At 41.0% G+C, this 23,856-nt stretch overlaps 2 protein-coding genes across 2 annotated transcripts in view; both read left to right on the forward strand.

Moving 5' to 3' along the window:
* Nucleotides 1-23,856, forward strand: part of LOC137259203 (superkiller complex protein 8-like) — a 440,560-nt gene that overhangs the window by 371,017 nt on the left and 45,687 nt on the right. The window lies entirely within an intron of this gene.
* On the forward strand, nucleotides 4,105-13,326 carry LOC137259947 (uncharacterized). Its single transcript, XM_067797602.1, has 7 exons — nucleotides 4,105-4,497; nucleotides 4,746-4,824; nucleotides 5,217-5,293; nucleotides 6,469-6,540; nucleotides 9,585-9,765; nucleotides 11,932-12,102; nucleotides 12,960-13,326. The coding sequence occupies exons 1-7, from the start codon at nucleotides 4,450-4,452 to the stop codon at nucleotides 13,205-13,207; spliced, it is 876 nt and encodes a 291-aa protein (XP_067653703.1). The 5' UTR covers nucleotides 4,105-4,449; the 3' UTR covers nucleotides 13,208-13,326.

Raw genomic sequence — 23,856 nt, forward strand, 5'->3', positions numbered from 1 at the left:
TGAATAAAGTTTTGTAACATTCTTGCATGATCGTAGTCAGGGCGGGAAATACATCTGCCTTAAATCATTACATACAGGACAAATAGATAAAAAGTGAAATTCATTCTCAACAGTGTTACAGAATGGACAGAGCCTTTGTTATTTTATAATAGATGAAAGTCTTATTTTATTATATAATTTTATGTTATTTTATAACAGATGAAAGTCTTATTTCATTATATAATTTTATATTATTTTATAACAGATGGTTGATATATAACTCATTTAGACCAAGTCTCAGGCGTATGAAAGCATTACGAAAATGTTTGATAAATGCATTAACATCGCCCAGGGTTTGGGATAACCAGACAAATCCAAAGCCGTATCTAAACAAAAGACTACGAATATGGGTTGCCCAAGTGTTTTTACCAATATTATCAACATGAACAGTCATATTGTAGTTTATTTAGACACTGGCATATTTATTATTTTAAACTAGTACTTTAACCAGCGAGAGTAAGAAACTTTGTACAAAGGGAATCTCCCACATTCACCGTACATCGTAGTGTTAGGGGTAGACATACCGACACTTAGAAAGCTTTTACATGCAAGAAGGTGAACCTTTTCAATGCCATAAAATTTCTTGAAGCATCAGATTTCAGATCATAGAGGAGAATAGGCTGCACGTGGGAAACAAACAACTTGAAAAATATACTGGGACCAACAACCCCCAACTTCGGTATAACAGAGAGCAATTGTAGTAAAGCCTTTTTCCCTCTACTTGCCAAATTAATAATAGATTTATTCAGGTTTAGTGTATGTGTGAATAATATCCCCAGATATTTATATTCATTGACAACGGTCATACGTTCACCTTCAAAGTACCATTTCTCTATAGCTGCCGTTGGGCCACCCATACGAAAAGACGGTCTTTTCAAGATTAACATCAAGCCGCCAGTTATCTGAACAATGTGATAGTCTATTAATTTGCCCCTGAAGGCCAATAACAGTGCTTGACATTAGGATCACATCGTCGGCAAAACGTAAAATAAATTGTTCAACAAGATCAGGAGATAACTGGATACCATGTCTTCTAGAGTGTATAATGTAAAAATATAGTCTGTTAATAAAGAATGAAAAAAGTATGGGGCTTGTCGTACACCAACAGGGGAGTCAAAATAGTCACTGAAAACGTTATCACATCGAACGCAAGACTCTACATTTGAATACATTGATCTAATGATATCAAACATTTGGCCTTTAAGACCGCTATTTCTATGACATTTCGGCAGTATATTTGTATTTACAGAATCAAAAGCCTTTCTAAAATCAGCAAAAGCTACAAAAAATACATTTTTCTTTTACTAAACGTTAAACATCGCTCAACTACTGAGTATAGAGTTAAAATATGATCAAGGTTGAGTATTCTTTTTTAAACCCAGCATGTGAATCTGGAATCAGGTCTCTAATATTTGACCACTGTGTTAGCCTATTATTGATAATAGATACAAACGTTTTACCAACGATACTTGTCACAGAGATGCCCCGATAATTGTTAGGGTTATTTGTGTTTCCATTTTTGAATACTGGAACAATTATTGATTTAACCCATTCAGACGGGAAACATCTAGAGTCAAATACCAGGTTAAGCTTTTTAATAAGGAGCGCCATTGTCTCAGACAAGGCAGTTTTGATCATCTTTGGAATAACCAGCAGGCTTTCAAGCTTTAAGACAAGATACAGCGTTAACTATTTCTAATTCTGCAGTAGGAGACTCAAGCAGAGACTTATCAACATCACTAAACTCGTCACATCCATGATCTGTATCTATTGTATCAACATGTGCATCATAGATAATATCGTCTTTAGAAAGCAAGTCCCTGAAGTGGCAACACCATTCTGCCTGTGATATACTCGATAAGGGCAGGGAGCCTGTTTGGAGGGTGCGAATATTTTGCCAAAATAACCTTGGACTGTGGAGGGTACTATTCAGTGGAGATAGCCTTGTGTTTTGCACTTCACGCTTGAAAACTCTACATTCACTCTTATATTTATTTCTGATTTTACAATTCCTTCTACGATTCTGCACAGAGCGATAACGTCTAAACTGCCAAAGGGCCTTCCTAGATTCCGATCTAGCTACTATACACTCCTCGTTGAATTTTGGTTTACGGTCTGGATCACCTTGTCGTAACTGTCTCCTGATACAAGCTGCCGAATCTAAAATACACTTTATGAACTTGTTTATGCCCTCTTGAAGAGAAGTCTCTAATTTACTAAATATTAACTCTTTATTGGCATCCAGACGTCCTTTGAGAAACATTATATAATCATCCTGTTTCGAAGCACCCCATACAAATTTGCTAAAACTCTAAGCGCAATCCACTGTCCGGTTAGACTGGTATGTAGGAGGGAACGTGAGCGACAACTCCAGAGGGAAATGGTCAGAATCAGGTCTATCATCAACATTTAATTTTTCTACGAATTCAAACAAATCAGCAGATGCAAGAAAATAATCAACGACACTTGAGCCATTTTCTCCAACAAATGTAAACTCTCCAACTCTGTCTCCTCCTACTCTGCCGATCATTATGAACAAGCGGCAGACGTAACACAGATTCAGTAACACACGCCCGAATTTGTTAACCACACTGTCGTGGGACACGCGCTGGTCAACAGGAACATTCTACATCTGTACAGACATCATCATGACCAAGATCACCACGGTCTACGTAAATAGGATTGTTTTCATTACTAGTCCGAGCATTAAAATCGCCACATACTGGAGTGCTTATGTTTCTCAATTTGAGTACACGTGTCGCAAATTGCATCAAAGTAATTGCATCTCACATTATACACTAGTGCACGTTTCTCACACTTTACGTTATATCACAGAGCCCATGTCTCTCAATAAACTGGACTACAGGTATGCTACATTATAGTAGAGCTCACGTGTTGTACATTATACTAGACTGCACGTGTCTCACATTATACTGGAGTGATTGTGTCTCTCAATTTATTATTTGCATCTCACATTAAACTGGAGTGTACGTATATCACATCATAGTGTAGTGCACATGTCTCACAAGTTGAAGTATTGTGAAAAGATTGATGATGGCACATTAGTCGAAGGGTATTGTGGTATTTTGCAGAGAGCCAGTATTTCAGGCTTACATATTTTGACATGTATTTTCTTATCAATGGATAGCTGACTGGCAGTGGTTACAGTTATGCTTAAATCCTGCTGGGTTCCTGTAGAAAGCCCAAATACTGCAAGTCCTCATGATCCCCAGCAAGGTGGTCTGGCTTTGGTGACTGGTGGTCTATAGCTTGTGTTAAACTGGTGTTACGTGTAATATTGATGTTTGTGCTACTAGTCTTCACAAAGACTAATACTAGAATTGAATTGATTAGCTTGTAGATGCCGATGTGAGGAAAACTTCTAACTCACTAAGTCACTAACATTGTACTGGAGCTCCTGTGCTGCACACTAACTGTATTGCACGTGTCTCACATTATGCTTGAGTTCACGTGTGTCACATAATACTTGAATGCATGTGATATTAGTCTAATGTTTATTCTCACAGATTACGGAACCTTATGTTTCAAGTATACAATAGCGTTTATAACCCTGAAATGCAGCTGCCAGATTGCTCTGCAGAACCACCAAGGACAGCCACATCACCTCAGTCCTCATGGGTCTGCACTGGCTACATCGTCTAGCTAGGACAGAAGATACTTAGAATGTCCCAAAGTTGTAAAGTTGATTATTGGGGTCTGAGATTGATTGTAACTAAGGTTGCTCTGTGAACGTGGGCGTCTTAACAACGGGTCTAAACAATGCAATCCCCATCATATCGCTCCAGTCGTGTCCGAGAGTACGTTCTAACTAGGATTTTGAGATCAGTCAATCAGCCGATGCTCATCGTCCCAAATGCACGTCTGAAGCATTTGGACACCGACATGTTTCCTTTTTGTCGGTTATCCTCTGTAACAATCTGCATGTGTCTCTCAGAGAATCCCCCTCAGTAGTCAGCTTCAAGTCTAACTTAAAAACTTTCCTATTCAAAAAGCACTGTGACCTCTAAACGAACTTCTGTTTTGTAATTATCTATATAGGTCAGCGCCATAATCAACCACTTGGTGATTGGATGTAGGCTGCTATTCAAATGGACGTATTATTATTTTATTATTAATATTATTATTGTGCTTCCCTTTACACCGTCGTCGTATTCAGCATGATATATCATCGTATTTCTGTCACATTTAACTGTGATCACATTTCTCTGTAATCCTCCATTTGAGAAGCAGAAAGGCACTCCCTTGCACAGCATTCCACCTGACCATCATAAAAAACAGTTAACGGGTGCAACTTAAGAAGCTGTTCCAGTTCTTATCAGTCGTGGCCATAGCCTGCTATCTATTTGTTGTACATTGACTTACTAGCGATAAGAGTTCCACCTTCCAGCGATGTGTGCCAGCCCAAGACGAACCAACATGGCGGACTTAACGCTGTTGGTGAGTTGTTCCTCGAGAATGTGTCACTGCTGATAATCACTTTCCTAAAACTCTACCTTTCCTTCAGCTTAAATGAACTATGGTGGAATGTCTTTGAATTTGATCTAAACATGTTGTAAATCCATCTCTCAGTTTGATTGTAGGTGTTGGTTGACACACAGATTCCCGGTGTCCAATATCTGTTAGATACTGTTATCCAGGCCACCGATTGGTTGCTCAGTGATTGGCTGTGTGATATTGACATTTAGATGATGACCCTCCTGTTGATGTGTGACGTCATCAGCGGTACAGATGAAGAGGACTTGTCTAAACGCCAGAACGTCATAAGTACAAGACACTGATTTACGTCTACCTGACATATGATGTCTGTCACATCCGTTATGATAAGGCGATACAACCTTATAATGTATCTATAGAAATTGTTTTGTCTTTGTCAGAATGATGACAGAACGTCATAAGTACGAGACGTTGATTTACGTCTATCTGACATATTATAAGACGATATAACCTTACTATTACCAGTACCTTAGATCTCATCTCTGCCCTGAAAGCCCCTTGATGTACCATCTCTACGCCCGGCGGTGCACCTCTTTACCCTCTTTTCGTGAGGCTTAATCTGCAGTCCACCATACGGACTTTCCAGGTGCACCCATGGATAAACACTGACTCAATGAAATCATATAAAGATATGTCCTTATGGTATTATTCCTCATCTTCAGACAGGCGATGCTTTGAATGCCACGAGACAGACGCACCCTTCAAATGTCTGACATTGGCCAAATGTGGAAACGGTGAGGTAGGTACGTCAAGTGTACGTGGGATTATTAGTCTCACCCACTGGGCGATAACATCAGTATCACCCACTGGGCGATAACATCAATAGCATCCTCTTGGCGGTAACATCAGTATGACCCACTGAGCGGTAACATCATTCTCACCGACTGCTCGGTAACATCAGTATCATAACCTGGGCGGTAACATCAGTATCATAACCTGGGCGGTAACATCAGTATCATCCTCTAGGTGTTAATAGCACACGATCCTGGTCTTTACATCAGTATCGCAATCTGGGTGGTAACGTCAGTATCACAATCTGGGTGGTAACGTCAGCATCACAATCTGGGTGGTAACGTCAGTATCACAATCCGGGCGGTAACGTCAGTATCACAACCTGGGTGGTTACGTCAGTATCGCAATCTGGGCGGTAACGTCAGTATCACAATCTGGGTGGTAACGTCAGCATCACAATCTGGGTGGTTACGTCAGTATCGCAATCTGGGTGGTAACGTCAGCATCACAATCTGGGTGGTAACGTCAGCATCACAATCTGGGTGGTAACGTCAGTATCACAACCTGGGTGGTTACGTCAGTATCGCAATCTGGGCGGTAACGTCAGTATCACAATCTGGTCAGTAACCTCAGTATCACCCACTGGGCGGTAATATTAGTATCACCCATTTTGCGAATGGGTTGGAACACCCATATAGACCAGTATTTGGTCCAGCTATATTATCCAGAAGCTGAGACATCTATATAATTCCATGGGTTGGGACTCCTTTACAATCTCTTAAGTTGGGACGCCTGTTTAATCCCATGTGCTGGGACATACATAATCCAATAGTTGGGGCACATATATAATCCCCAATTTGGATCAGCAATGTAATCCACTAGTTGGGTCATCTTTATATAATCCTCTAGTTTGGACACGTGTATAATCTCATGGATCGGGACACCCACATAATCCAGTAGTTGAGACATCTTATAACCCCATGGACTAGACCACCTATGTGATCCAGTTGGTTGGGTCTTCTACGAATAGAATGGGTTGGCTCTGTTATATAACCCACTCTTATAATCACATCTATAATCCCATGGACTAGAACACCTATGTAATCCAGTTGGTTGGGTCTTCTACGAATAGAATGGGTTGGCACTGTTATATAACCCACTCACTCACCCATTGTGTTATAGATCTGCTTCACAAGGGAGTTCACAGACCACAACGGCAAACAGGGCTACCATCTTGGCTGTGAACAGAAACAAGTAAGACACCCTCTCGTAGTTGTGTCTCCAGTACTGCACATCCGTTTATATAAGTTGGTTTTATTGTCAACATCCAGTATGGAGAATAGATACTCCCAACACGTAATATTTACCATCCGTGGAATAAACAGGTGTGGTGATCTCATCACAGTATGATTTACTTTGCCACGAATTAACTAAAAGCTGCTCATATCTCATAACTTCTTCTCTAATAAAGATATTGCGACGTATAAATATAAAGACAGCAGCCTGTTTGGCCGCTTTCATGTATATATTTTGAGCCGAATCCAAACGTCATAAACTCTAGTGTGTATTTATGCCAATCTATATATCCATAAAGAATACAATGGTTCATCTACACCTCAGTAAGACAGTGAATTTCGGCATCTTAGTCAATTATATTACTGATCATAACTTTTATTCCACTTTTCTTTTTGCGACTATGCTTGTCGTAAGAGGCGACTAACAGGATCGGGTGGTCAGGCTTGCTGACTTTTTTGACACATGTCATCGGTTCCCAATTGCATAGATCGTCGCTCATATTGTTGATCACTGGATTGTCTGGTCCAGACTCGATTATTTACAGACCGCCGCCATATGGCTGGAATATTACTGAGTGCAGCGTAAAACTAAACTTACTTACTCACTCACTCACCCAGTATTCTTACGAGGCCTTCCATGGTCAGTTACCATCAGAAAAGAGCGACACTATCTCTGTTTGTAAACACTTATACGTACCTACCTGACCTTTCAAAATAAAAGATCTATACCTACCTGTATTGGGTCGAGAAATCTACTCATTGTAGGAACAGTCAGTCTATCGTCATCTCTGTGAACCTGTTACACATAATACATACTCTGAATATTCCCAGTAAAGTTTTTAGACTGACCACGGGACTATCAACTGAGAGAGGCTGTTACAGTGATTGCACTGACTCCCCTGTAACCAAATGTATTAAAACAGCAGCAGACTTGTAACATAAACATTATATTACTTTATGTCACCGCTCCAAATTCACATCGTGAGTTGGTACAGGTAAAATAGATAAGAAAGGTGTGAAAGGTGTGTTCGTGAATTTTACTTGTAAGTCCTTGTAATCAGGAATTCACTGGTACGATTTTGGAACTGAGTATACTTTTTAACTGATTAGTATCAAGCTTACGTTAATGTTTTAGTCATGTTATGCATCATCTTGTCATTTAAATAAAGTTTTTTAGTCATAATCATTTAATGCCCCTGTACTACAAGTCATGCATTTCCATCATGTAAAAATCTCTTGGTATGTCCTTCTCCCATGCAGTCTCAAATTACCCACCCTTCATTTCCATTCTCTTGATTGCCTAGCCAACACTGCTGAACGTACCAATCAGAATGCGAGTAACAAACCACCTCCTGTGTTGAGTGTTGGGTTGGCAGTGTCACAGCATCATGGCAGTCAGTCTTATTGTGATTTAGCGCGAAATCCGTTATTGAAAAACTGACTGAAAGGGAGGTATAATGATCCCTTTGACAGAAAGGATGTCTTCCCGTCCATTATAACTGCAGTCAGTGACTGTGGTTTCAAGCTGATACGAGTGACCTCCCTTACCTCACTCACCCTTATCATGTTCACTTCAAAGAAAGTAGGGGAACCTGAACATTCAATTTGAATAGGAAGTGTAACCGTTAACAATCGTTTCAAGGACAGACATCTTATGACCGTACCGCCATTTCCCTCTATTATCACCCCTAAACACAACGCACGATATGCACGTGCACAACGCAGTAACCACGTCCACGTTCATGGGATCCAATTCTTGATTTTGACGTTTTTCAAGAAGGTCGAGAAATCACTTAGAATATTGAATTTGACACTCATCTTGCATCACACATTTGTTAGTGTTTGTTTCTAGTCGTTTGTTTTAAAATGAAAATCGTATACATGCAAATTACATGCTATACATATAATCATCTTTCAAAAGCGACTACATTCCAAATAACTATGGTTGTAAGAAAGTGCAAATGGTGATGCACTCTTAAAACATTCATTATTATCATATCAACATTGATTGACTCCGACAAATCTCCAAAATATTTTAATCGTAAATTCAAAAAATGAAGTACCCCTACTTTTTTAAGAGTATATCAAACACGGACAAGCGTCTTTTAACATCATGAGAATTCAGAAGCTTCGGTTGATTTACGAAAACGCGCGGGTTATTATTATCGTGGTGGAATATTTACACATCCAAGATCCAGCTATAGCTCTGTTTTTGCCTCCACCATTGGTTGTCAATCTCCACGGCACATCATAGTATCAACTCCCCGGGAATCATACAGCCGTTTGCAGGCGCACCTATGGTGTTCCTATCCATACTGTGTATTCATTCCCAGGGTACTGAACTGTACAATAGGGGTTATGACAACCGTGAAAGACCCCTTATACTCCAAGGGTTTTATATATGGTCGCACGTTGACTCGATCTCGGCACATTGATCTCCCTGGATCACAAGACTGGTGCTTTAGCCATCTTCCCACAATCCACTCTCCAACACATATGTAACTCACCCTATAACTCACCCGACATTTCCACACAATGCAGGATTATTCTCTCCCGTTGTAGAAGATTAGACCACTCTTTAAACACAACGTCTAAAAAATAGCAACTTCTATACTTTATCTTACAATAAGAAGATTCAGTATGGAACAGAAGCTTGCAAGTTGCTATTTTTCAAAGTTGTGTTTAAAGGGCGGTCTAATCTTACAGTCGCTTTGCGCAACAATAACTAATATGTCAGCTATGTGGAGGCGGTCTGTAATTAATCTAGTATGGACCAGACAACCCAGTGACCAACACCATGAACATCGATCTTCGCAACTGGGATACGGTGACATGCAAAAAAAACACGTCAGTGAACCTGACCACCCGATCCCGTTAGTTGCCTCTCGCGACAAGCATGAGTTGCTGAAGATCAATTCCTACCCGGATCTCCACGGGTACAGACACAATATTGTTGAGCAATAATTTACGCTGCAGGCTAAGACTGTGTATGCATATTTTCAGCGCTGTCAGCTTTTCTCTAACGCTGCGACCTTGCTGGGGAAACGAGAAGCAGGGGACGAGGAGGATGACAGCAACCACTGCTTCGAGTGTTGTGACGCTGACGACTGCAACTCCCATCTATGCCTGGGGTCTCTGTCCCGCAACAACGCCAGTCACCCCGGGGTGGGATATACAACAGGCAGTGAGTGTCAATGTGTAATACATTCCACAGCGAGTGGGGATCAGTATATATCACACACCAAGGCAGTGAGTACCAATGTTTAACATATACCACAGCCAGTGGGAGTCAGTATATATCACAAACCACAGGCAGTGAGTGTCAGTTTATACGACATACCACAGGCAGTGAGTATCAGTTTATATAACATATCACTGGCAGTGAGTGTCCGTTTTTATTACATACTACAGGCAGGGAGTATTTGTGTATATCACGTATCACAGGCAGTTTTTGTCAGTGTATATCACTTTCCACAAACATTGGGCATCAATGTATATCACGTACCATATGGAGCGAATATCAGTACAGCACATAACACAGTGAGTATCAGTGTATATTCATGCCACAGGCATTGAGCATCAGTTTATATCACCTACCACAGGTACTGAATATCAGCGTATACTACATACCACACGCAGCGAGTATAAGTGTATATCACATACCACAGGAAGTGAGTATCAGTGTATATCACGTACCACAGGCCGTGAGTAATTATAGGAAGCGAGTTTATTACTCTCCAACATAATTTGATAGAAACTGCCGACACTGTGATGACTGTCAGTTTTTCGCCCGTCAAGCCAGGTCCAATACCAATGCAACAGAGGCATTGGTACTGTGGAGCCATATGCCTAGCGGTGTTGCACTATTGTAACATTGTTGTAAACAATAGTACATTGTAGTACCTTCCATTGGCGAGTAACAACAGTGTATATTGCATATCACAGGCAGTGGGTGTCAGTGTATATTACATACCACAGGAAGTTAGTGCCAGTGTATATCATGCACCACAGGCAGTATCAGTGTATACTACATACCACATGAAGTTAGTATCAGTGTATATTACGTACCACGAGCAGTGATTATCGGGGTATATTACATACCACAGGCAGTATCAGGCTATATTACATACCACAGGCAGTGCGTATCAGTGCATATCATGTACCGCAAGCAGTGAGCATCAGTGAATTTTGCATATCACAAAAAGATAGTGTCAGTGTGTATTACATACAACAGGCGATTTGTGTCAGCGTATATCACGTACAACAGGCAGTGAGTATCGGTGTGTATTACATAGGGTTGCACAATATAACCGCTTTACCGGTATTTACCGGTTCAGACATGAAAACAATACGTATTGCGATACGCTGATCGAAAACCGGTATTTTGACATGCATTCGTCTTCGTATATGTTTCCGTTTTTCACGCTGGAAGTCATCTTGAGTTGGGTTTGAAGTTGTGTTCTTAATTTTTGTTCAAGTGTTTCGCAATTTTTTGTGATGTGGCTGTGTTGAATTTTTACTCCTTAATGATCAGTGACCTCTGAGTTTTTGTTGTCGTTGTCGTTGTTAGAGTGGAGAAATTAGTGCAAACAAGTAACTGCTGTGTTAATATTAATTAGTTCTTTTCCTTGTTTCATTTGTGCCAAATGTCGAGCTGCATTTACACTTTGTCATGTTTAAGAGTTTTAATAAATCTTAATCAAGCTTAGTGATTTTGCTACGTTTTTACAATATACGTCAAGCATTAACACGATTAGAAGTGGGTTTTAGGTTGTAAAGAAACATTCTTGCAATAGATATCAGATATTTTGTTTTCGCATCGCAAAATATCGCAATTTGAAAATTCTCTTCAACACCCAACCCAAATATTACATAGCACAGGCAGCGAGTAGAGGTGTACATTGCATGGATCCACGGGCATTGGGCGTCACAGTGTTTGAGTATGAGTGTATTCCATATTACAGGTAGTTTTATTGTACATCATTAGTGGGAGTACCAGTGTATATCCCAGAGCACTAGTATTGAGTGTCAGTGTATATCATATGTGGGAGTAAGATTGTATACCCCAAAGCACTGGTATTGAGTATCAGTGTTTATCATCTATGGGAGTACCAGTGTATATCCCAGAGCACTGGTGTTGAGTATCAGTGTAGATTACACACAAACACATTCAGCTTTGCATAGATATCCTCCATCACAGTCTTCTGCGTATCTAACAACAGTTCCTCTCTCAGGCCCCCCTAAGTAATTGAAGGAATTACAGCAAATTTGAAGGAATTGCATCTCAAATGTAAACAAACGCAGCCCACTCGCGAAACAATTGCAATTGTCTCTGTCTTGTCTTCCTAAGAGTGTCCCCCGACTTTTGTGGCCGGGCCAAAATCGTGTTTCTACATGGCTAACTGGACACTGACATGGGACAGTGCCAGACTGGACTGCCAGCGACGTGGAGCTGACCTCGCGTCTGTTGACGACCAGGCCGAAGACTTCTTCCTTGTGGGGCTCTTCAACTCTGTACCAGGTGAGCTTCAAGAATGCCAGGGACTACGCCCTTTTACCATATTAACATATATTTGCTGTAGGACATCAGTTTTAATATATATTGCACGAATACCTGTGTAACGAATGAACTTCAACAAATACAGGTAGTGCACCGCCATACCAGGTGAAGGCCGCAACATATAGGTAATACACCTCTCTGTACTGTCAAGGCATACACCTACAACTTTGTAGCAGAAGAGAGTCAGGACATACAGGTAATATGCTTCTGTAGCAGATGAGAGTCACGTCACACGGATAGTACACCTCTGTCGCAGGTGAGAATCAGAGCATACAGGTAATATACCTATGTAGCAGAAGTGAGTCAAGACATACAGGTAGTACACCTCTGTAGCAGATGCATACAGGTTATACACTGTTGTATTAAGCCTGACATACAGATAGTACACATATGTTGATGAAGAGCCCCAAGGTAAACAGGTAGTACACCTCTGTAAGCGTTTCCATACATGTAGTGCACCTGACTCAGGTAAGCTTCAGGAAACTTCTGTACCTGTTGAGTTTAAAATAGTACAGGACCTACAATGGACCAGAGGCACATTTCACGAAGCAACCTTTACCGAGGTTAGCCTTATCTCCCATTGCACTGAGATTACCCTCACTAAATCAACCTTACCGCAATGATAAAGAACGGGAATTTAGGTTGACCTTTGTTGTTTCGTTAAAGGAGTCCCACGTGCGTACAAAGGAATACAGGTTCTACATATCTGTGTTAATATATTGATAAACCGTTTCCCATTATATAATACTATAATTACAAGCCCGCCCATGTTGTACAGCCTGTGGTATCAGGTGCTAACGTGTGTGTTGCTATGACAGCGGCGACTCATCCTAGTTATTACTGGCTGGGAGGCTACTACATCATGGCTACCCAGGAGTGGGCGTGGCTGGACATGGGTCGTGTCAAGTACACGAGGTGGGGTCCGAAACAACCTGCCAGCAGCTCGTACCAGTACCGCATCTACATGGTCAATCCTGCCAGCAACGCCGACTATGTCGACTGGATGTGGGCTTCAGGTACCGCTACCAACGCTGAGGGCTTCATCTGCGAGAGGCCGTTTTTGTAATTGGATATGACCTTCTTGTCAAGTCAAACTGTACATGGAAGAATGATATTGATATTTTGACCGATAAATTCCTTACTGTTGCATGATGTTGGGAATATAATAGTAGTTTCCCACCATGATTTTATGCATTGCTCAATTTCTGTTCATTAGTTCTGAAATTCCACATACCACAGCATCAATCCGTAAAGATCCGGGTAAACATTGATCTTCAGCAACCCATGCTTGTCATCAGATGTGACTAACGGGATCGGGTGGTCAGGATCGCTGACTTGGTTGACACATGTCATTGTATCTCAGTTGCGTAGATCGATGCTCATGATGTTGATCACCGGATTGTCTGTTACAGTCTCGATTATCTACACACCGCTGGAATATTGCTGACTGCGGCGTCAACTAAACTCACTCACTTTGTGTATGACATACAGCTATCCTTGACAGTGTAAGGTACCGCCAACCAAACAAAACCCACAGCACTGCCGGGAAATCTCGAGAGTTTAATATGAAGACAATTAAGAAGTCTTGTTTGAGGTAAACGAATGTTATCTCTAACCCAAAGGGGCAACTAGTTGTTGGTCGTGAGAACAGTAGTTCGTTACATCCGTCAATTCGTTATAAAAGAAGTCTACTGTATCGAGATGTTGATCGAGTGAGTGAGTGAATACTTAGCATCACATTGCCAATATTGCAGCCATATCGTGACGATAACAATCTAATTGATATCAATATTGACATCAATAAATAGAGAACGTAATTTATATCAATACTGACATCAATAAATAGAGAACGTAATTTATATCAATACTGACATCAATAAAATTTAATAGAGAACGTAATTTATATCAATACTGACATCAATAAATAGAGAACGTAATTTATATCAATATTGACATCAACAAATTGAGAACGTAATTTATATCAATATTGACATCAACAAATTGAGAACGTAATTTATATCAATATTGACATCAATAAATAGAGAACGTAATTTATATCAATATTGACATCAATAAATAGAGAACGTAATTGATATCAATACTGACATCAATATTGACATCAATAAATTGAGAACGTAATTTATATCAATATTGACATCAATAAATTGAGAACGTAATTTATATCAATATTGACATCAATAAATTGAGAACGTAATTTATATCAATATTGACATCAATAAATTGAGAACGTACAAACCTGTCATCGAAGGACAGTAAAACCACTAGGCTATCACAGATATGAACATAAAACTAGCACATAACACTGAAACATTGCAATCAAAGAAAACAATAGACTATAACACATGGACTGTGAGGAAGCTGCAATCAGACTGATAATCAGGACTACTTCTATTCACACCACGATATGTCAGCGGATGAAGTTCATGGCTAGTTGTGACCAGTGTGGCAAGAACATCATCTCTACGTGACAGAAGGGATGGTTATGTCACGCCCCGAAATCCCCGGTAGCCAAACTATTGGTACCGATACGACCCATTGCAGCTCTCTGTTTGATCATGGATTACAAATAGCGTGTGGATAGGATATCTGGAGCAAAAATGGATTAAATCCTGCCAACGTAACGCGAAATTCCAATAAGACGCGTGTCAGGTCGAAATAGTCTCGAAATATTACGAAATGTTCATGTGTAGAAACACGAAATGTCGAATGATCTTGCGTCCCATGGGTGACAACAATCAAATGGGGTGACTCTAAGCACGTTGTGCCTAAAACTGTAGCTAACCAGAGTTCGAATTGTTGCCATTTTTTTCAGTCATTGCCTGATAATCACCATAAATATGTTCAGTGAGTATGACTTTACGTCGTTTTAAACCAGTGTTCTAGTTATGCCATGGCCTGTGAACCTAGTCTTGGAGACAAGTCGACATTTTAATGAAACCAAGAGGCGTTGATTCGGTGTTGATGCTTGTGGGGAAGGCTCGACGTGCAGTTGATACATGTGAAACTGTTGTGCCTTTGCCGTTGACACTCCCGAACAATGACTGCGCTCTTAGCATGGTCCAAAGCCGCTGTACACCTGAACAGCCATTTCAGTTTAAACACACACGCACTGCATGCACCGCACGCACACACACATACTGCATTTATTCATCGATCCACACACTCGCGCGCACACACACACACACACACACACACACACGTGTGTGTACTATGACTATATGGGCCGGTGGCCTGCTTACATTTCAACACACACAGAGGCATACACTGTCACTGGTTACTGGGTTTTCTGGAGCCTTTACTCTTCATGGTGTTTGTTCTTGAACAAGTTAATACCTCTCACGGAATCGGGCTACTCAAGGGAGACAACTCCAGTGCTCCACCTGGGCGTTGAAATGATCTGTATACTAACAGCGTTAATACACAAGAGTCTCGCACATTTAAACGGTGTATGAGAACCGAGTCTGAGAACTAAGTATGTTCAAGTGACATTGAAGAAATCCTTTTCATGAAATCAATGGATAATTACTATATGTGTGTTCCCATATTTCATTATTTACGGGCGGTGGAATGGCCAAGTGCTGGTCAGATCCCATTCTCCATATGATTACAAAGTGTGAAGCCCATTTCTGGTGTCCCACGCCGTAATGGTGCTGGAATATTGCTAAAAGCGGCGTAAAACCACGCTCTCACCCCAACTCATTGCGTAGGGAAACAGGAAACCTACTGTGGATCAAATACCTTACAGAGCCACGGAGAGCTACATGTCAAACACAAATTGAGTGAGTTTAGTTTTACGCCACAGTCTCCAATATTCCAGCTATATGGTTTTCACTGGCCCCATACAGAAAGTAAATATACTAGACTACCAGATGTGGGATTGTGGAGGCCTTGGTGGCTGAGTGGGTTAGATCGTTCACTTTGTGTGCTAGTGATCTGCTGCTTCTGAAAGTGTGGTGCGATTCCAAGATAGAATTCAGCCCAATAACTCCGAGAATTTATACTTTATTAAGACAGTTACATAACGTCCTAAAACAAAGAGTCGGTCTGCCACGAACGTCCACATCCTTCGGATACCACCTACCTATCTCTTCAGTTCATTAAAAACACTACTCAGAAGACAAAACATAAATAAACCATATGTCTTCAGGACACATGGGAATATTACACGGTGACGAAATCTACCAGCGACGGGCCAACGGACAGGCGACTATATGGAACACAAGTATTTGTGTATCTTACGCTTTCATCTTAAGCTGTGTATCTATATTCCCTACTGCTTCTGTCGTGCCAATGAGCAGTCAATAGCATAACGAGCACCTGTAAATATTTGGGCTGTTGCTAGACCGCCGGTCCACAGTCCATACTTTCTCTCCAAGTGGTCCGAGTCTCGCGTCATCTCAGTGAACATAATAGCTACCGTCTCGCCACGTGAGAAGTCTCGCGCTGTTACTTCACGCGAGATCTCCAGGCCTGGTTGAGCTGTACCAACATTTAAGCTGGATTAAATATCGCATTGTGATACAGTAGGTAGGTGAAATGTCTTTTTTATCAATCTCTGTTGTGACTGTATTATTTAGTTGTAACTGTATTATTTACATGTTTCAGATTGTACATTTATGAATGTGAATAAGTGTGTTTTTTTCAAGGTTCGGGTATGTCCACCCGGTGTTATTCCACCCGGATAGTGATAAAATATGACTTGTGCTTTTCATCTCGTTCTCGGCCACATAGCAACAGACATCGCGACTGTCGTGTGAAGAATTCAGATGTGTGCTGAAAAATGTCTTTTCCTTAGCTGATGCAAATGTTTGCCCTTCAGTTCAGTTCTGTATAAACCTTGAGCTCACGTTTTATCGTTTGTTAGTTACAATAAGTGAGTGAGACACAGTAGACATCAGCTTGTCACTGGCCATATAATGATACAGTATGTCACTGGACCTATATAGAGAAATACAAATACGATCTTTCAGTTTTCTTAAAATGTCAGGACAACAAAAAGAGTTTAAAACTAAATTTTGGCGACATGTTGAACGCGAAAAATGGGAAGTGGAGGTTTGTTCAATATTACTGTTTGAATACAGTTTCCGTTCATTACAACGGACAGCTGTCTTAGCTGACGCATAGCACAACGTCAGTGTGCATATCACAAGTAACGCAATTTTTTGCCTTGAAGATTGTTTACGCTGATACCCTCTAGTTCGGTGACGTACCTAAATACAGTCACAACTGCGATGACAACTTCACAATACTGACATAATTATCATGATATAGAGGCTTGTAGTTTGTAGTTCAGGAAAGTGGGTTGACTGTAGAGGTGGTCTTGATTAGAATGAGGTTTGACGAGGCGACAATTACTTGACAAAGGCGTTAGAAACTACAGAAAAGTGTCGACAATTACGAAGCAGGGCCCTTATTCTCGAAACGTTTGTAGCCCTACGAATTCTTAACTTTGGTCGTATCCAATGCGTCATGAATATATATCGCTAATTAAACAAATATTAAGATCATGAGATGATATGGCGGTATGGTTTTTAATAGTTTTCAAATAGTCAAGTATTTTCATAGTGATTTGTCTTCAGTTACCCATCGGGCGTCACGTGGGTGTAAAATGTCATTTCATTTCAACACTGTTTTTGTAAACTTCTTTAAGTGGCATGTTTGAAGTTGGTATGATGAGGATGAAGACTTTATTGGATGGACTTCTTTCTTTCAGTGGATGCGACGTTTCGTATTTTTGCTTGATAACCGTGTTAGAATCTACACCGAAACGCATTCACTACAAGAAAGAAGTTCTGTATCCAATGAAGTCTTCATCCTCATCCATTGTTTTTATAAAGCTTGCTTGTTTGGCTTACGCGTTACTTGTGGTTTAGCTGCTTGTATATAGACCCTTCATAAACAAGGACTTAGATTTCAACCAGGATACTATTTTACATTTACTTTGGTAAAGATGAGACATGCATGTCTCTACTGTCTGGAGCTACTCATGACGTCATTGATGCTGTAGCTTCTGCTGAGATGTCTTTCATCATGGCACGTGATGATTGAGACCAACCATAGCATGTTAATTATACATGAGTCGTTACACAAAACTGGTTGAAAGTCAGTGCATACTGACAGAATGTATTAGTATACTCATATATAACTGTTTTGTATATCGATACGTGATTTGTACCGTGAACAAAAGGGGCCTCGAGACTTACGGTCTCAGGACAGGTTTGTTTTCCACCTGCGACTTACACAATTCTCCCAGGTGTTTATTTAAGATTTGCTGCCTAATAGATAATATTGTTAAAGAAGGTTTTACTCGAAACCAGATCCATCCGTTCAAGACACCCGATCTATCGTCCTACACACCCCCTAAGTCCGACACCTACATGAGGCCGATCCTCCTACAGTGTCAGTACGCCCAACACAGATCTAGGTGCACACCGTTAATCTGTCATCAGATCCAGAAACCGAGGTCAAGCTTAAATCAGAGATTCCTCACAAAATACACAGCAGACACCTAGATCAACACCAACCCCGACACCAGACCTAACGCCCGGTAGTGGTGGCAGACACAACACCCACCCGACACCCAACACTAACCCTGCCCGGCTGTGCACCCTAGATCCAACACCACATCCGACACAAACACCAAACAGGAAGCTCATCAAGGATAATACACAATACCAGACCTAGCACCTCAAGCTACACCTCCATCCCGACCCTAGACCCAACACCCGAGATCAGACCCAGAACGCGACACCAAAGTCTCATCCTACCACGGGACGAACACACGACTCCTGACCCAAACACCAATAGCAAACTCGGGATCCGACACCAGACCCACCAACCCACACCATACCAAACACACAACACCAGATTCAGCATACAACACTTCCGACCCCAAACACAACAACTGACACTACTCATCCATCACGACACCAGACTCCCATCCCAAAACTATACCGCCGATACTAGTCCCAGCACCCGAGACCAGAACACCACAGCACTAAGCAGCACAAGTCCCCAATCTTCACACTAGACCCCCATCTCCACACTAGACCCCCATCTCCACACTGGACCCCCATCTCCACACTAGACCCCCATCTCCACACTGGACCCCCACCTCCACACTAGACCCACACCAGACCCCCATCTCCACACTAGACCCCCATCTCCACACTAGACCCCCATCTCCACACTGGACCCCCATCTCCACACTAGACCCCCATCTCCACACATGACCCCCATCCCAATACCATACCCAACGCACGACATCAGCCTACAGAAGACCCACCATCAAACGACAGACCCAACACCAGACTCTGACGCCCAAGCGGCTGAACAGCGGTCGCTACATATCATGCATATTGTTGACAATTATGGATCTGTGTGTTCGTTCACACCCGAGTCCATTCATCCTGCTATTAAGTTACCGATGTACACGCATCCAGCAACAGATACTATTAATCAATACCTCCAGATCGATAGGGCCTGTTCACCTTGAATATTAAGGCCTGGGGGAATAGGAATCACGTGGTGTCTCAGTCTCAGTAAGAGTATCTGGTTTGCGTTAGACGTTGATGGTATATAAAATTCTAATAGTGAAATTAGATACATCCACTGAGACAGAACTGGAGTTACTGTAATCCCTGCAGTATTTCTGCTAATCGACACTTTTATGGAAGATGTATTCAAGAGATCGACAAAAGGCATTTTCCTTCGATCCTTTGACAAACACGCGCTTTTGTAAGGAAGCGTGCACATCATGGAGATCGATATGATATCAGGTTGCCAACTACACGCAAAATGGTCTCATATTTTATATGCTTGTGGATGACATACGTGTCCCAACCTCTGGATTACACTGGTGTCCAAACCTCTGGATTACACTGATGTCCACACCAACTGGATTGTATAGATGTCCTCACCACAGGCATATTCAGTTGTTGCAAACCACTGCATTATATAGGTTCCCAACCATTGACTTACGTACGTGTACTAACCACTGGAATATTTTTTGTGTAATCCACTTGTTTGGGACACCGATAAATTCAAGTGGTTAGGACACACACACGCATACACACACACACACACACATACACACACACACACACACACACACGCAGAGAGAGAGAGAGAGAGAGAGAGAGAGAGAGAGAGAGAGAGAGACGTGACTTGTACCGTAAGTAACAGGAGCCTCAAACCTCGCTGGTTTGTTTCTCAGCTTCCACTTCCACAATTCTGCCAGTTTTTTATTTAAGGTTTACTGCTTACCAGTGTATACATAACATTGTTAAAGAATGTTTTACTCGACACCAGATCCAACCGCTCTATCGTCCTACACACGCCCTAAGTCTGACACCGATTTAACATAAATTTATGTGTGCCCTAACCACTTGAATATATGTGTCCCAAACAAGTGGATTACATGGGTGTCCAAACCACTAGATTACATAGGTGTCCCAACTACTGGATTATATAAGTTCCCAACCACTGGATTATGTAGGTGTCCTAAACACCTGTGGTCGATTACGCTGGTGTCCAAAACGTGTGGGTTAGGAAGGTCAGTGAGTGAGTGAGTGAGTTCAGTTTTACGCCACACTCAGCAATATTCCAGCTATATGGCGGTTGTCTGAAAATAATAGAATCGGGACCACACAATCCAGTGTCCCACTACTGGATTATATAGGCTCCCAACCACTGAATTACATAGGTGTCCGAGCCTCTCTATTATATAGATGTCTGAGCCTCTGCATTACATAGGTGTCTCTCTAGGTGTCTTAAACAAGATGATTACATTGGTGTCTCAAACGAGTGGATTACATGGATCCCAGCTACTAATAATATAGGTTCCCACCCACTGGCTTACATAGGTGTCCTAACCACTGGATTATATAGGTGTCCTAAACAAATGGATTACGTAAGTATCCCATGCGAGTGGAGGTAATAAATGCCCCAACTGACTGGATGACGCTGATGCCCAAACCACTGGATTATATAGGTGTCCCAACCACTGGATTATATAGGTGTCCCAACCACTGGATTATATAGGTGTCCCAACCACTGGATTATATAGGTGTCCCAACTACCGAGATACATGATGTCCCGGCTACTGGATTACATAGGTGTCCAAACCACTGGATTATATAGGTGTCCCAACCACTGGACTTTATAGGTGTTGAATTGAACAGATCTGAGTGGGTGTGTAAGTTTGACTTTTTGCTCCTTTTAGCAATATTCCAGCAATATCACGACGCTGACACCAGAAATGGGCTCACATTGTACAGATGTGCCCGGGTCCTCGTGAGACGAGCGAGAACTTTAACCACTAGGCAACAACACCGGTTCTCAGGGAATGCAAGTAAATATTGATTCATGATTACAGATGCTTGTCACTGACAGAGTTCACTTATTTTGGCTGGACTTAAGATGTGCTAAGTAGGTTTATTTCTTAAACGTTTTCAGTGTCATTTCAGTTTTTGAAAAGCTATAAATATTTGTCCATCATTTGAGGTTCATAGTAAAGTAAACTGCAGCTTTAAGAACGTATGTGATATTCGGTCACAATTGTAAGTACTACCTCACATAGGTACAATGGGGGAAGCCCATTTGTGGTGTCCCCTAATATGATATGGCTAAAATATTGCTAAAAGCGGCGTAGAACTGTACCCATTCGCTGTAGATACTAATTTAGCTGACGTTCTAAAGAAAGTACACGCCTGGTGCCTTAGGATTATTTTTTTTTTATTAAATCAACGTAAATATTGTTAAAAGTGTTTCGACTGTCGAATTAAAAATTTCCATTTCTACAAAACATCTATGTATAATATGTAATAAAAGAACATTATAACTGAACTGACATTAATTACAGCGGTAATTGTGTACATGTTACAGTCAATATTAAAAATATCGTTCCATTTTCAAATTGCCAGTTTATTTCAGCCATTTTGAAACATGTGTCAAATCATTTGACAGACTACCGAAGTTTACTTATATAATCCATAGGTACTTAATAATGGACTCAACAGGCGGTAAAGACCAGGAATATTACTATATATGTTTCGTTTTCCGTTCACCTACACATGTCATACGCTTTGTTATGGAATTCAACTAAAGCATAAGGAATTGGTTATCATGATAACACATTTTGAAAATTAACTGTTAACATACTGAATCACATTGTATACCCGTTAGGCTATGGACAATGGACTTTCTATGTGAAGCCTAAGAATAATCATATTACAGTTCCTATACTTTTCATACACTAGGCCATTCAGTTATGCTTAAAAATATGTGTGATTCGTTATGATAATGAAACACATTGATAAAAAAGCTCTCTGAATGACTCTGAATGAGTTCAAATTTACTCCAGTTTGGTCAATATATCAGCAACATCACAACGGGGAGCTGGGGAAACGTGCTTCACACATTGCATCCATATCAGGAATCGAACCCGGGTTATCTCCTTGACTAGCGAAAGCTTTAACAACTTAGCTACCCCACCGCACCGATTGTAACATACGGACTTACACGCATTTGTCCTGAGTTCAGTATTAAATACAGCATTTCGTTTGTAATAAAATCGGACAATTCTTCCTGATTTACGAGGCCTGATACTAATCTTATTTGCCTGCACTATTGACAATTATGCTACAAATGCCGCTTACGCTGTAAGTATGGGATAAGTTGTGTAAGCAGAGGAGTGCAGGGGTCCTGATCGCTGGGTTGTGTAATCCATGCCGGGGATTAGACCTGCTGACTTACCTGCCCTTGACGTGTCAGTGTGAGTGTATTACTGCCGCTATGACTACCCCTAACAATCCTTCTAAGCCACCCTTGTTGTACTGGTATTGACTATGCTCGGCGTGATAACATGAGTAAAGTACAGCATACACGAACCGACATCGTCATATAAGTAGAAGTGGTAGTAGTAGTAGTAGTAGTAGTAGTAGTAGCAGCAGCAGTCGTAGTAGTCGTAGTAGTTGTAGTTGTAACTGTAGTCGTAGTCGTAATAGCACTACTAGTAGTAGTAGCAGCAGCAGCAGCAGCAGTAGTAGTAGTAGTAGCAGCAGCAGCAGTAGTAGTAGTAGTAGCAGCAGCAGCAGCAGTAGTAGTAGTAGTAGTAGTAGTAGTAGTAGTAGCAGCGTAAATTGCGAAGTGTATGAATAACTGTGCATGCAACAGCTGAATATATCAGCTTATTTATCATGTATATAATACTTACTGTTTAAGACGTTTATTACTAACATAGTTAAACATTCTCAGCGTCATACATATCACACGTGCACATGTGCACATATCAGTTTTGTCTAGCAACCGTTGTTTCTGTAATTCTTCGTCTGTGACATCATTAAACAATTGAACTTGACGTCAGTGAACAGACCCGTCATATTTGTTTACCGTGTTTAATGCACACATGTACATGAATAAAAAGGAAAATTATTATACTCGCAAGTGTACCATACGGTTTGTACTAAACTGGTGTAAAATTATGTATTACAAAAATTCACACTGGTATAAGTCGTATGGCACACTTGCCTCTGTAATAACCTCCACATTTCCCCTAATAATATTACAGACATTGTATATCATAACTACGAGATTTAAATCTCCAGCTGTGTTGCAGTTCTATAGATCACACAGTTTTCTCAATTCCCCAATGCATATTCATGTTCGTATTATTTGGTTTTCACTTTTGACTAC

Source organism: Haliotis asinina, chromosome 13 (genome assembly GCF_037392515.1).
Source record: "Haliotis asinina isolate JCU_RB_2024 chromosome 13, JCU_Hal_asi_v2, whole genome shotgun sequence".
NCBI lineage: Eukaryota > Metazoa > Mollusca > Gastropoda > Lepetellida > Haliotidae > Haliotis > Haliotis asinina.